General features: G+C 43.1%; 1 protein-coding gene across 2 annotated transcripts; it reads right to left on the bottom strand.

Annotated features, from left to right (window-relative positions):
• Positions 1–575: 575 nt before the first annotated feature.
• On the bottom strand, positions 576–13,368 carry PINK1 (PTEN induced kinase 1). Of its 2 annotated transcripts, none has more exons than XM_039508863.1 (8): positions 13,057–13,368; positions 11,108–11,419; positions 9,540–9,643; positions 7,085–7,273; positions 6,001–6,164; positions 3,778–3,905; positions 1,820–2,056; positions 576–1,353 (listed from the first exon to the last, which is right to left on the bottom strand). In XM_039508863.1, exons 1-8 carry the CDS (start codon positions 13,351–13,353, stop codon positions 1,093–1,095), a joined length of 1,692 nt encoding a protein of 563 aa, XP_039364797.1. In that variant the 5' UTR covers positions 13,354–13,368; the 3' UTR covers positions 576–1,092. The 2 variants fall into 2 exon arrangements, with proteins under 2 accessions (XP_039364797.1, XP_039364798.1); XM_039508864.1 differs by having other exon boundaries at positions 7,085–7,267.
• Positions 13,369–15,141: the final 1,773 nt, after the last annotated feature.

Below are 15,141 nucleotides of genomic sequence, written 5' to 3'. Positions count from 1 at the left end.
CACCCTCTTTCACCATTCTCTCAACCATGATGCAAATCTCTCTGAGCCTGGCACACTGAAACAGTAGAATGTCCCTGGAAGGAATTTTAGTTCTGGTTAAAAAAAACTAGATCTACACAGTCTAAAAGGACACATGTCTCTCTCAATGGTTCAAGTACTGACCTGCTGTGATCAGAGATGTGACTCAGTTGCTTAGTTCAGATCAAGATCTGAATCCAAACTTCTCAAAAGCCGAGAGATGTCTGGATTTGGTATTCCAGTTCAGCTCATGCAGGGACCTTCTAACACCGCTAGCCTGGCTTGTGAAATTCAGATTTGGATATTACAGTTGGCGAGAGCCCTCAAATTGTTATGCTTATAAGAAGCAGGGATAAAAATGTCATTACAGCAAATCAACCAGAAAACAGAAATTAGTTGTTCTGTACTGAGTGCCCATATGGCATTTCACATATAATTAGATAAGCACTTTGGCTGTGCATTTATAACCCACCCTGCAGCTCCTGACAGGACTCCTCACAGATAAACAGCTCAATCATGATGCTCTTGACTGTCATTTCATAAAAGGAAGCCATAGATACAGAGGAATATGATTTTAATAAGAATGATTCTGATTTCAAATTTAAGAAAACAAAGATTTAATTTTGTTCCATCAGTTCAACTTCATATTGATTTTCTGTTCGAACTATAAAGGATTAGCAAAGTGCAACTGTAATGCTTTTCTGTAAAGAGCAGCTGTGTTATACCTCCTTCAGTGCATAAACCCTTTTGTAAAGGAATTTGCTTCAAGCAGTAAATCTAAATTCTCCGGTGTGAATGAAGCCGACCAGATATCCTTCAAACACTTTCCAAACCCTACCAATTCTCATAACAATTCAATGCTGTTTTCTCTACAGGTAAGACAACAACCCTTTGTATACTAATGCTTTTTGTAGGCAAACTCAACCTCTTACATTAACACATACACCAGGCCTGCAGATATTTTTCCTTAAAGTATTTTAGGCTTCCAGAGAGACAGAAGTATTAGACAGATTCCCAAGTGCTTTTAGTAAATGCCATTTATCTACTGCAGGCCCACCCACAGAATTGTACCCTTCAGACAGAATGGTTTCTCCAAGAGAGCAGTAAAAATGCTGCCTCCCAAAGATCTTCGTATTCCAGATTTGCCAAAAAGCACGTCTTCATCTTAGTTTCTACCCTGCTTCTGTCCACCAGTCCATCCATCAGTAAAGTGGCTGCAGATTGGTGAAGAAGCCAGCCAATCATCTTCTCTAGTTTCAGACTCTTTGGGACTAGAATATTTTCACCCCAGAGGCTTAAGTGAAGCACATTAGCTGCAACTCGAGCAGACAGTCTCTGAAAAGAGAAGTGAAAGATCAGCTGAACGCCCATGAAAAGTGTTAGAACAGACACGTGAGATGTATACTGTTGAAATGCTCCCAAGCATCTTCTCATCTCACACAACATTCACTTCTAATTGAAAGGCTTTTGGGGGCTGTTGCTATCAGGCTACTATTCTTGAGCTCCCAAATCACTCAAGTTCCATTACATGCCACCCTTTCACACTATAACTTCGCTGTAATATGCAAAAAAGTGTCAAGAACCAAGATCTTTATATTGCATCACACTTTCATTGAAGTCCTGCGATAGTTTTCTATTATTACCGCCAACACAGTGCTTGGGAGCCCTAGTCATGGTGAAGGACCCCATTGTGCTAGGCACTGTACAACCATTTTATCACAATACTCTCAGGAAAGTGACTGCTATGCAACTGACACCCTGTTAAAACCCCACTCACGGCAATAGCCGCAAGGTCTCTCACCTTGTTGGGATCCCGCTGAAGTAGCATCTTTACCACCTGCTTCACATCGAAGGGCACAGTATCTGGCAATGCTGGGAGCTGGTCTTCTTGGTAGCTTCTGCTTTCCAGAGAGGACCTTCCTTGGCCATAGAAAGGATTACACAGTCCAAGGATTTCATACGCTATCGCTCCAACCGCCCATGCATCTGCTTTACTATAGTCAATCAGGACACCTGGACCAGGTACTGCTGTGACCACCTGCATCAGAAAGACCATAGGAAATATATGGGAAGGTAGAAATACACAGCACAAGTTTGTTTAACCTTTTGATATATCTACTTCTATTCATCAGGTCAGCATTTCCATTGTCATGAACTCAGTTCTTACCTCTGACTAAAGCTTGCACCCAGTTTACTATTTATAGGGATATATTACTTGGGCAGCTGAAGAGGGACTCCAGATAGTGGCCTTATAAAGGGACCAGGTGTTCCATTTCACACAGCATGAAAGCCAAAAGTATCCCTACCCAGTATACCAGTGCCAGGCTAGAGATCCCTTACCATATGTTAAGACTACTGGTAACGGGGGAGTCAGAGGAAACACAATTAATTTCACCCCCACCCAGAGGATGCAGAGGAATAATTACTAGTTTGATAATAATGCAAAAATTGCTACACAGATGCTGTGTAGGAAAACTTATTGTTCTGAGACCCTTGAAAAAGCTAAGCAGAAGAGGGCATACGAATGGAAAGCAGCCAAATTTGGAATTTTGTACTTTTATGTGTAAGACCAACTACCACCTTGTAACACTGGTTTTTTTTTTCCATTTTCAGTTGCTCAAGATACCAATGGGAGATTGACCAGCACAGAGTTCTGTAAAGGTGTTCTCTTGATGAATTCAACATCAGATGTGGTCGCCCCATCTCAAAAAAGATATATTGGACTTGGAAAAGGTTCCGAAAAGGGTAACAAAAATGATTAGGGGTATGGAACGGCTGCCGTATGAGGAGAGATTAATAAAACTGGTACTTTTCAGCTTGGAAAAGAGAGGCTTAAGGGGGAGATATGATAGAGGTCTATAAAATCATGACTGGTGTGGAGAAAGTAAATAAGGAAGTGTTATTTACTCCTCATAACATAAGAACTAGGGGCCACCAAATGAAATTAATAGGCGGTAGGTTTAAAACAAACAGAAAGTATTTTTTCATATAACGCACGGTCAACCTGTGGAACTCCTTGCCAGAGGAAGTTGGGAAGACCAAGACTATAACAGGGTTTCAAAAAGAACTAGATAAGTTCATGGAGGATAGGTCCATTGATGACTGTTAGCCAGGATGGGCAGGGATGGTGTCCCTAGCGTCTGTTTGCCAAAAGCTGGGAATGGGCAACAGGGGATGGATCACTTGATGATTCCTGTTCTGTTCATTCCCTCTAGGGCACCTGGCACTGGCCACTGTTGGAAGACAGGATACTGGTCTAGATGGATCATTGGTCTGACCCAGTGTGGCCATTCTGATGTTTATATCAGAGACATTTAACCACATGGTAGTGCCAATCAACCAGACCGTGAATCCTCTAAGCAATGCTATTGGAGATGGCAGAAAGTTTCATGGGGAGATAAACTAGACAGACAATGCCACACCCACAACAACCTGTAGCAGCCAATATAGCAAGTTAGTGGGCATAGTATTAGGCAAGAATGGCAAGATAACCAATAATGAAAAGGCTTTTACCCAGTATTGACTAATTGGATGTGTCTGAATGGCATTCAAATGTCTCATCTTGTGGTGCGGAAGGTATATAGGGCAAAGGGGAAGGTTTGGCATTCCTCAAATCCATTACTTTGGACCTAATCCTGCTCCTATTTATGTTAATGGACTTTACTGGATCCTATACTTCCAACAGCACTACACATATATACCTACCTACCTAATACAAGTTATAATTACTCACTGAGACTCATACAGATGAGGAATTACCTCTGGTGCCATAAGACAGCCATTGCCTCCCCGATCCACATACCAGCTGGTGAAAGGCAATCTCAAGCCAATATTTTCATCTGCCAAACAGCAACCAAAGTCTGTGATCACCAGCCAGGGACACCCAGCTGTAAACATCACAGGTTAACCAAGTTAGCACGCAATTGAGATGTGCAGTGTATAATATTTGGCCATATTAGATACCACACATCATATCAGAAAACCGACTATTAATCAGCACAAGAAGTCTCATTCCTTACAGGAATCTATATTACCACAGACCATTTCTGCATCTTCTCTCTTCAGTATTACAAGTTAGAACACTGGTGACATTTGTAAAGTAAAATGTTTGCCCATTTCTCTGAATAAGGAATTAGTTACCCATTTGAGGGAAGGGATAGCTCAGTGGTTTGAGCATTGGCCTGCTAAACCCAGGGTTGTGAGTTCAATCCTTGAGGGGGCCACTTAGGGATATGGGGCAAAATCAGTACTTGGTTCTGCTAATGAAGGCAGGGGGCTGGACTCAATGACCTTTCAGAGTCCCTTCCAGCTCTGTGAGATAGGTATATCTCCATATTATTATATATATTATTTTATAGTCAGAGTTTTAACAGACACCTCAGTGATTCTCCCAAATTCAGCAGTCTGGGACCCACACTCCACACATACTTTCAGTTTCTAAGGTTGCATGAAGGAAAACACTCTTGTTCATTTAGACAGCTTCCATCGTAACTTGCACACCCAGTGAGTGAGGTATAGTACAAATGTACAGCAGAGATGGGCAGAACGGAAGCATATTCCTACATACAAAATGCAGTGTAAGAATTGGAGCTGCTGCTGAGTGATAAGAGAAAAGAGACTGGTGTGCCAGGTCTGACTGAGTCCCACTCTGACTTCAGAGAAGATACACAAGGTTAAGAATTAATCAGGGATTGAAGGAATCTTTGGTATTTTTTTTTAAATTTGTAGCAGATACAGAGTCAGCGAGCCTGCAAATGTTTGAGCTAGTTAATGGTTACTCTCCTGATGACAAGTCAAACATTGCAAAACAGAAACATTGATTTCCAGAGACTGAATTTGTAATCACTACCATCTGCATTCAGTATAGTTTTAACAAGGCTTCAAGAAAATGAAACCTATGTTAGTAGGGCCTCTAAAAATCTTCTACAGCAGCTACAGCAGGGTTTTTAATTACACAGATCTAGGCCCTCGCTATTGTTCCCTGTTCGTTTCAATCTCAGTCACACTGAAACAGTGCTCAGGTAATTAACATTTCAGTTAAAGAGAGTGACACCAAAACAACAAAATGTTATTCCCTCTAGTCTCAGCTAATGTTTAATGATCTGAAGGTGCAATATCATTAACCTAGCTCTGCTGTGGGATTTTAGAAATTGCTCAGTGCTGCCTAGCAAGTTACGATCAGAGACACCATGGGCATGGAGCTAATGCATCATAAATGTTGCAGTGCAGGCTAGTGCATGCCCTTCTGCTCTCTGTTTAAGCAGTCATTCACTTAGTAATTTTTGTAACATATCTTGTTAACAGTGCTTTGTCCTTACATAGCACCTTTCATCTGATGATCTCCAAGCACGTAACAGACACCGAACAAACATCACAACACCCCCACGAGGCGGGGAAGCATTATCTCCATTTTACTGATGGGAAAACTGAGGCACAGAGAGGATAAGTGACTTTCCCAGATGTCACAACAGCAGCATGTGGTAGTGCCAAGAACAGAACCTAGGAATCTTGACTCCCCCTAAACAAAGGCTGTAACATCTAGGCTCACTTCCTTCCCCATTAAACACCGTGGATGTGATTTTCAAAAGCATCTAAGGCTATGTCTACACTACTGCAGGATCGATGTTCCGGCAATCGATGCACTGTGGGTCAATTTAGTGGGTCTAGTGAAGACCCACTAAATCAACAGCGGAGCGCTCTTCGGTCGACCCTGGTACTCCACCGGGACTGAGAGGAGTAAGGTAAGTCGATGGGAGAGTGTTTCCCGTCGACCCAGCACAGTGGAGACATCACAGTAAGTCAACCTAAGCTACGTCGACTCCAGCTATGTTATTCACGCAGCTGGAGTTGTGTAACTTAGGTTGACTTACCACAGTAGTGTAGACATAGCCTGAGTGACTTAGTAGCACAAGTCCCAATACAAGTCAAATTACTTTTGTAAACTCCTTATTCATCTCCAGCTGGACTCAGCAAGCTACATACCAGAATCCAATTCAACCAGGATATTGTCAGATTTTAAATCTCTGTGTGCTATTCCATGTCGAACAAGATGATCCACGCCTTCCAGTAACTGTAAGATCATCAAGGTGCTGAGGTGGGCATCTGAATTCCTCTCGTTCAAGTACTGGCGCAGGGTGCATGGATAACTGGACAGATTGAGAAAGAGAATATTTGATTCAGTATTCTACCGCTGTAAAGCAAATATTCAGTTCAACATTAGTGGCATCTGCCTGGAGATACTTCACTGTTACATTTACTAACTTCTCTCTAAACATCCCAAATTCCCCCCTCATCCCCAGTACACAAAAACATCTGCTCATGTTTTGAGGCATGGCATACTATCTGAAATCTGGCATCTGGAAATAACTGGAACTGGAAATAAAAGCATCCTCTCTAAAAGTAGGAGGCTCACAGGGTGTACAATGAGATTTCTTAGGTATTTTATTTACAGAGGGTTCTTCCATATCTTCCTTTGTATTCTGAAGGAAAGAGAGGGAAGTGTGTTATTACAGAACGGACAGACTTGGTGGGAAGGGATATGATTCAGAGAAGGAAGAGTTTTTCTGGAGTCAGGTTGGTCAAAATAGCAAAAAGTGGGGGAAATGAAGATATTCCTCTACAAAGTGTTTTATAAAAATGGTGGAATAATTTGGAGTCTAATGGTTGTACTTCAATTGAAAAGCAACAGCTGATCAGAAAGAAAGAGAAAGCCCAGAGTTACTGGGTCCTGATGAGTCACTTTTGTTTTAATTTTGCCTTCATGTGCAGCTGAGAAGGTAGTGTTGGAGAACCAGAATATCTGAAAAGTGTTTGAAGTTTCTAAAATGAGTTAATTAAAGTAATTGTTAAAAAGAGCAACTAGCCTTCACGGTTTGACAAGAGTTAAAACCGCAGGAATGGGGAAAGATCACAGGATATTTCTTAGGGTGTGCTTTGATCCATGGCAATGAGCCGGGCGAAGACTTCACAGGCCTTGTGTTACCTATCCAGCAGCTGCGGACTACAGAGCCTCACAGCACAGTCACACTAGAAATCTGAGTAACTTACAAAACTCACCTCTACCTACTTCTTCATCACTAAGAAGAGCGTGCGGCTGTGACCGATCCCACTGGGGTTCAGACTTAATGGAAGAACGTCTGGATAGTCCACATATGCTCCAGGTAGCAGAGGAACTGAGGATGTAAAAGCTCGGATCACCTGGATTATATTCGGATGAGGTTTCAACTTCTTCTTCCCAAAGACAGGTCTCCTGTTTCAATATAATTTGTGTATCACATTAGACAAAGAAATTAAAACCCAATAGCTATAGTAGGATGGTGAATTACAGACACTTTCATTTTGTTATTCTTACTAAAATCATATTTTTCATTAATATAGCACTTTTCCTCCTAAAGGATCCCAAAGCAGTTTATAAACTCACTCATTCTAAAAGAAACAATGTTGGCAAGTTACAGTTAAGGTTAGAAAGTGCAGTTCAAAACAAGATGTATCTTAAAAGTGTCTGTAAAAAATACTTAACCACTCTCAAACATGAAAAGCTCTGGATACCACAAGTTTACAAACAATTCTAAGAACTGTTCAACAGAAACTTTCCTAACCAAGCCCCAATTCTGCAAACTAATCCATACAGGCAGGTTCCTGCCCTCACACGAAATCCCACTGACTTCAACAGGGGTCCACAAAGTAGACTCATCACCTATATGGAGTCCCATTGAGATAAACAGCGCTCCATACAGACACCAGCATCTGCTGGCATGACTCAGACTTCTTGCAAATCCCCACTCCTATTGTTATTAGTGGGCAATCCACTGCAGATCAAGGGTAGTCAATGGACTCTAGCTTTACAGACCTAACCCGCTGACCATAATTAAAACTATAACTTGGCCCTTTCCACCAAACGTATTAGATTCTCTTGCTCTAATAACCCAAAACAATCAACCTTTATTTTCTACGAGGTGCAGTTTAATGTTACACCAGTAGAGGGCATTCAAAACATTTACTGTATTGGCTATTTTTAAAAAAAAAAAGATTACATCGAGAAAACAGAATTTTCCACAAATTTGATTGCTGAACATGAGCCAACAGTTTACTCCAAAACAACCTATTAAGTCTCCAAAATTACCCTTTAAATGCTAGTGTTCTAAATAATTAACAGAGGAGTAGAGTTAGTGGAAGAGACCTGACTCTCAATAAGATTAAGGAGAAAACTAGGACTGGCTTTGAAAAAAAATGACTTTATTACGGAAGCAGATCAAGATCAAGGGGACACCAAACCAGGAAATCTATTCTTTGATGTACACAGTAAGTGCCCATTAAAACGAATGAGAGCTACGCACACGTATCTAGAGCAAAACAGACCTGTCTTTCCTCTCATCCCCTGAATGCAAAATATCTGTCTGCTTTGTCTGTTACACTGCTGGGCTAGCTACATACCTATCAGTGTTCACTGTTTATTTGTACTGGCAGCAGAGGTGTATCTGAAATGTAAAACAGTTGATCTGGATTCTGGACGACATTGTTTAAACTGGGAGGGGGGGAAGCTTTTTTAAAAGGACACTGATTAAAAAAAATAACACAACACTTTCCTGTGTTCACATCTTAGATGACAAAACTGAAAGAATTTTAAAATTCTAATTTACTGCCCCGTATTTATTTACTTTTCTCTTCGCTCAGTATGTGAAAACAGAGTAAGCCATTTTCACTTTTGTTTCTGGTCAGTATTGAGTAAAATTCATTGACATGTTTTTTGTCAACTAGCACAGCACCTAGGGGCCTCACTCACAGGCCAGAGCCCCATTATGCTAGGTGCTGTACAAACAAACAGATATGGTGGTATTCTCTCCTCCAAATCACTATGAACGAATTCTCCAAAACCATGTTTAGGGTACCCTGCACTTCCGGAGGTGCCATCATTTAGTTGAAATGTACAACAGAGGTCCTGACCACTTGTGGTCACTAATAATTCCACGGCCTTTTTTCTTTTGGAGGGCAAGTAGAGAAGAGTGAACCCCAGTATTCTGGCTAAGGTCCAGACTGAGTGATTAAATCCTGCCCTCATTAAATCCCCTACGTAGCATCAAGTGGATGCAGTCTTTTCTCTTAACTTCTTCTATTTAGATTCTCTGTGGTATGCCTGTGCACTCTAAACCACTGCTGAATTTCAGAGGTCTGATGACATGATTGATTTCCACACATATTGTGCAATTTACAAGTACAATGAGTAAAATGTGTAAGCCACATTGGGATTTGGATGAAAGGTGCCTCAGATCCCGAATGTATCAGTACTGTTCCATCTTTTGGGGGGATTTTAGTGATGGCAATTGCTATTGCAGGGAAACATAGCACCCTGAACTCAGGTCTTGATAGACATGCGAAAGGGGAAGTTGATTTTCCAATTTTTTGTATCTGAAATGCATGGGCTTCACAGCTTCTCATAATAAACTTGTGTTCTTAAAACATGCTAATAAAGGCTCTCTGATCACCTTTAAGGACCAATAAAAGCATCTACTAATAAAATATACCTGTGGCAAGCAACAGCTCCATATTCCCCAGATAAGGCAGAACCACTCGCCGGAACGAGTTCCTGTCTCATGGTGCTGAGGATAGCTTCACTTGAAGAACCAGCCTACAACAGCAGTTACATAGAACATTGTATTCAAACCTGAGCTTTAAAATCATCCAATCTAAATAACAAAACTGCAAGCAGATAACCCTGAAGCTAAAGCTAAGTAAATTCAGACTAGAAATAAGGGGTAATTTTTAACAGCGCAGGTGTAGTGGGTTCCTCATCATTTGAAATTTTCAGAATAAAACTGGATGTCTTTCTAAAAAATATTCGCTAGCTCAGCTACAAGATACGGGTTTGATTCAGGAATTACTGATCAAATTTCTATGGCCTTTGTTATGCTGGAGGTCAGAACAGATGATCATAATGGTCCAGTCCGGGTTTAAAAGAAAAAATGTATGAATCCCAACAGATTTAAGGAATCATTAGTTTGGAAGACTCCTCATGCATAGGCGCCGACTCTGTGGATGGGGAAAAAATGGTGGATGCTTAGTACCAATCAGCAGCCGCCCACCAAAGCCTCTCCCCCTCCCCAGCGCCTCCTGCCCATCGGCAGGCCCTGCCAATCAGCACCTCCCTCTCCCTTCCTGCACCTGCTGTCTGCCATGGATCAGCTGTTTTGCGGCATCAGGAGGTGCTGGAGGGAGGGGGCAGGAGGGCACAGCGTGCTCAGGGGAGGGGGCAGAACTGGGCAGGGAAGAGGTAGGACGGGAAAAGGAGGGGTGGGGGCAGAGCAGGGGTGGGGAGAAGCAGGGCCACTGTGGGGCATTGGGGGAAGGGGTGGAGTGGGGGGCAGGGCCTGGGCGGAGCCGGGGGAGCACCCCTAGCGGATTAGAAACTCGGTGCCTATGTCTTCATGTTCAGTTGTTTGCAGACTGGAATGGATACAGTGAATTTTCCACAGAGAAAAGAACGATAGCTCTCTGAGTCTCTGGGATAGTTACTTTGGGATATGGCTGATCACAAAATCATTTGGGCTGGAAGAAACTTATGAAAAGAGATCTGGTCCGCCCACCTAATTGTGTGGGGCCTCCAGTGGGTAATTTAGCTATCCAGCTTCCATGAAGCATTACTGGTTTCATACCTAAAATGTCTCCAGCAAATGGACACCTAAGTTGTATCCTTGAGTATCTCTAAAAGCAGTGATTCCTCAAACTCCTTTAGCAGTGTTTTTCCATTTTCTGCTAGTTCCTAACATTTCTCCAAGTGTCTCTTAATATTAAACCTAATAATTTTTTTCCCAGAAAACACTGTCAATATTGTCAAGAAGCAGCAGACAAACCAGCAGTGCCACACAAATGTCATGCTGATGCTGACTCCCATAGGAAGATTTCTGATGAGCATTAATTACCTCGCTGAGTGACTGTTCATGAACAATCTGTGTTTCCATTGCTATGTATCAACAACTTTGTTCCAATGTACTAATCGTGCACAAAATAATTAGAGCTTTTAACACATCCGTGGTAAACATTTCCTTCCGACTTCGCAAGTGTCAAACAGGAAGACTACAGACTAACTCCTTACCGAAATGTTCCACATCATTTTGATAGCTAATGGGAAAGCAGCTCTTTGCTGGTTTGTTTGTATAGATTTCGCTTCTGCAGCCTGGATATCTGGGCCGTGATCCCACTGCGTATCTGGAGTCTTTCCTTCTAAAGCCTTGCTGTCTTCACTGCTTTGGTAGTTGGAAGACAATGGAATAGCTGCTTCATATACAGCAGCACTGCACCCTTTCCCAATGGGTTGCCCAATATGGTACTCTTCTAGCTTGAAGCCTTGCCAGCGGAAAGCGCTCAGTGGATCTTTCAGTGGCTTGTTCTTTCCGATAAATATGGTCTGAAAGGAAAGTGAAAAAATCACTCAATTATGCAACACTTTAAAAAACAGAGAACTACTTTGCTATGTTAAATGATATGATTGTATGTGCTCCAAGGTGTGCATACGAGGATATATACTACACGGCCAGCACAGGCGGCATTTGAAAGCTTTATATCTTCTATTATGTTAAACTACAATCTAGCTGGGCACTTACAAAACACATGGTGGATCCAATTTACAAACTCACAACATCCAAATCCTGCATGTGCATGCTTCAGATTCGAATATAGGCACATAAAACATATAATTCTTTGTGCTTTTGTAGCACCCTTTATCTGAGGATCTCAAAACATTGTATAAATATTAAGCCTCAAAGCAGCATTAGGTAAGTAAATTATTATCCATATCCTACAAGTGAAGGGACAACAGCCAGGTTCACACTAGAAACTTTTGCTGGCAGAGCACTGTCAGTTAGGGATGTGGTATTTTTTTGCAACTTTCTCTGCCCACAAAAGCCCTGCTGTAGACTCAGCGATACCAGCATTAAAAGGGCTTTTGCCAGCATCACTCATATTGCTCGCCCAACTGATAAGTTGTGCCGAGAAAAGATCTTTACAGGTACAGGCTGTGTCTATACTGCGAGGGTTTTGAGGGTATAGTTATCCAAATATGGGATACAGACATCCTATTAGGTTACTCACATTTGAAAACAGGTACAAGTTTGAGCAATTCAGTGAGAGCCTTGTACTCATAAAGTAACCATTTATAGACAATATATTCAAGCCAGCAAACAATCTGTCATCAACAACACACGTTTTTATTTAAGGTGTCTGTCAACCAGTACTACAGACAAATAAATGTTTGGACAGAAGAGGGGAAAGAAAAACATGTCATTCATCTACAACATAAGCAAATAAACTCAGCAGAGAAAGGTCTGGCCAGCTTCTATAACAGGGATTTTTACTGTGCTTCCCTCCCTCTCTGAATGAATAAAATGTTTAAAAATAAAACCTAGTTAAGCACAATGACTTTCATGGCAGCTGAAAATGATAGTTGGCTAGAGGAGAGAGAATCAATGCGGGGGAAATGTTTGGGGGTTAATGGAAAGAGACGCAACGAGGAAGAGGACTACAGGATCAGGAATTAAGAATCAAGACATTGAAGAAACAAGTTGTGATGAAGTGGAAATTTTCTGTAATGTTTTTATGATGCCTAGGCATGCCTCAGTACCCCTCAGAGTGTGGCACTGGTACCCGCTGGGTGCAAAAGGGGCAACAAAGCTCCTGGAACAGCACAAGAGGCAGAAGGGGTGAGCGAGCCACCTTGCTGTCTGGGAGGAATGAATATAGTCCTTGAAGAACTGGCTCAAACTGATCCAAATCAACAGAGGGCCCAGCAAGACAAAGAGATGCCCCAACCACCAGTCAACACTTAACAGCAGGAAACCCGGGCAGGCAGGAATTGGGAACTGAGCTGGAGAATAAGGTATCAGGTGACTGGAAAAACAGGAGCCTGGAGTGGGGAGACAAAAGGGGAACAGAGGGGGAGAGCCAGAGGTCATTGCTGTGGTCAGCCCCTCCCCCAACACTCCCTCGGGGGGGGGGGGGCAGCCCGGGGGCCCCGTTCGCGGGCCGGTCTCTGCCCCCGTCCCGCACCTGGATGTGGCGGCAGGTGGAGGCGGCCTGTCGCTGCTCCTCCAGCCCCTGCTCCAGCAGCCCCAGCCCGCAGGCCAGGCTCAGCCCCCGGGCCGCCCGCGGGCCCCGCAGCAGCAGCTGCCGCCGGAGCCGCCCCGCCAGCCCGGACACCGACTCGCGGAAGAAGCGGTAGCGGGCGGGCAGCGGCAGCCGGGCCGCCGGCGGGGGCGCGACGGGCAGCGGCCGGGGCGGCGCCCAGCGCAGGAGCAGCCCCCGGCCCAGCTGCAGCCCGCGGCCCAGAGCCTGTCGCAGCGCCATGGCCCGGCTCGGCAACGCCCGCCTCGGCCTCGGCCCGGCCCCTGGTTACCCGGGACCCACCCGCCCGCCTGCTGTGACGCGCCCGGCGTCAGTGGACGTGCAGTGGGGTGGGGGGCACGGCAGGCCCCGGGTGTGTCACCGCGGGTAGGACCAGGAACGGGGTGCGTGTGTGTGTTTCACACGGGGTGTGTGTGTGTTACTCTGTGTACGGGTTGTGTGTGCTGGGCATGGGGTGTGTGTGTGTGTGACTGCATATGGGTTGTGTGTGCTGGGCGTGGGGGGTGTGTGTGTCACTGCATATGGGTTGTGTGTGCTGGGCATGGGGTGTGTGTGTGTGTGTGTGTCACTGCATATGGGTTGTGTGTGCTGGGCATGGGGTGTGTGTCGCTGCATATGGGTTGTGTGTGCGGGGCATGGGGTGTGTGTGTGTGTGTGTGTCACTGCATATGGGTTGTGTGTGCGGGGCATGGGGTGTGTGTCATTCTAAGTACAGGTTGTGTGGTAGGCCTGGTATGTGTGTCACTCTGGGAACCGGGCATAGTGTGTGCGTGTTACGCTGTGTACGGGTTGTATGTGCTAGGATTTTATTTACATCGGATTTTTTTGATAAAATGCTTTTTGAGGGAAAAAAACCTATCTAAAGATAGTTTTAATTAAGATATATTATAGCTCAAAGATATCATGGAATACAGATTATGCATCCTCATTCTATAGTATGAGACAATATATATTCATGTAATGTTTAAGAAAAGTTTTGTAAATGAGTTCCAATAGTTCATGGATTAGGGACCCAATTTTATGGGGTTCCAGAGGCTTCTGTATAGATTATTTAGGTTAATCGTTCTAGCTACGTAATGGGACTCAGTGCTCAGTCTAGAAGATACCATCAGAGACGCTTAGTTTTGCAGTTCTCAGACTGTGGATTTGTGTCTCCAGAGGTAACATGCTTGTTAACAGCAAAAATGTTTTTAAATAAATAAATAATATATAGAGGTGAGAAATAACAGACCTCAACTCTATTGTCCCTCTGCAAATTTGTGTACACAGAGTCAGTCCCTTACCTCTCTCTAAAAGTGCAAAGTTTCAAAAAGTTCAATGAATAGAAGATTGTTGGGGGCGGAATAGATCTGGACAAGGAAAATAAGTCTGCAGATAAATGTGAGAAGCAAGGGACATATGCTTGTTTTGTTAAAATATTATATGTTTGCTGTTAAAGAAAAAAATCCAGAATACTTAACGTTATTGTTTTAGTTAAATAAAACAATGTAAATGTCTGTCTGGTGATGTTGTCCTCCTAATACAGCATGGCAAGAAAATCCTCCAAATATTAATGATTAACCTGTTAATTGGAGATAGTTCACCTCCCAGTGACTTCATAAATATCTGCTTCAATTAACTTTGGTAAATGAAATAACCAACCAATCATTCATTTCCTGATATAGCTGTAAAACAAATCTGAAAAGTTTTCAAAATAAATCACTGTCTTAAAATGTATAGTGTGTACCTTCTAAAAATGAAACCTACATCTATCTCTGAGTTGTGAAGAATATGTATTAAGGTTATAACAACCAACAAAAATGCACTTTTATGTAGAAAACCATGATTAAATTGAGTCTTCTTGACTAGTGATTTAAATCAAATCCATCCTGCTCTGCATGCTGTGTGTGTTACTGTGCATACAGGTTGTGTACTGTGTTACTCTGGCTGGGTAAGGGTTGTGTATGCTACATGTAGCTGTGTGTGTTGCTCTGGGTATGGATTGTGTACTGGGCATGGTGTGTGTTGGCC

The sequence above is a fragment of the Mauremys reevesii genome, linkage group 21 (assembly GCF_016161935.1).
Source record: "Mauremys reevesii isolate NIE-2019 linkage group 21, ASM1616193v1, whole genome shotgun sequence".
In the NCBI taxonomy this organism is placed as follows: domain Eukaryota; kingdom Metazoa; phylum Chordata; order Testudines; family Geoemydidae; genus Mauremys; species Mauremys reevesii.
Note: the sequence above shows the minus strand (reverse complement) of the source record. Positions and strands in the feature narration are given on the sequence as shown.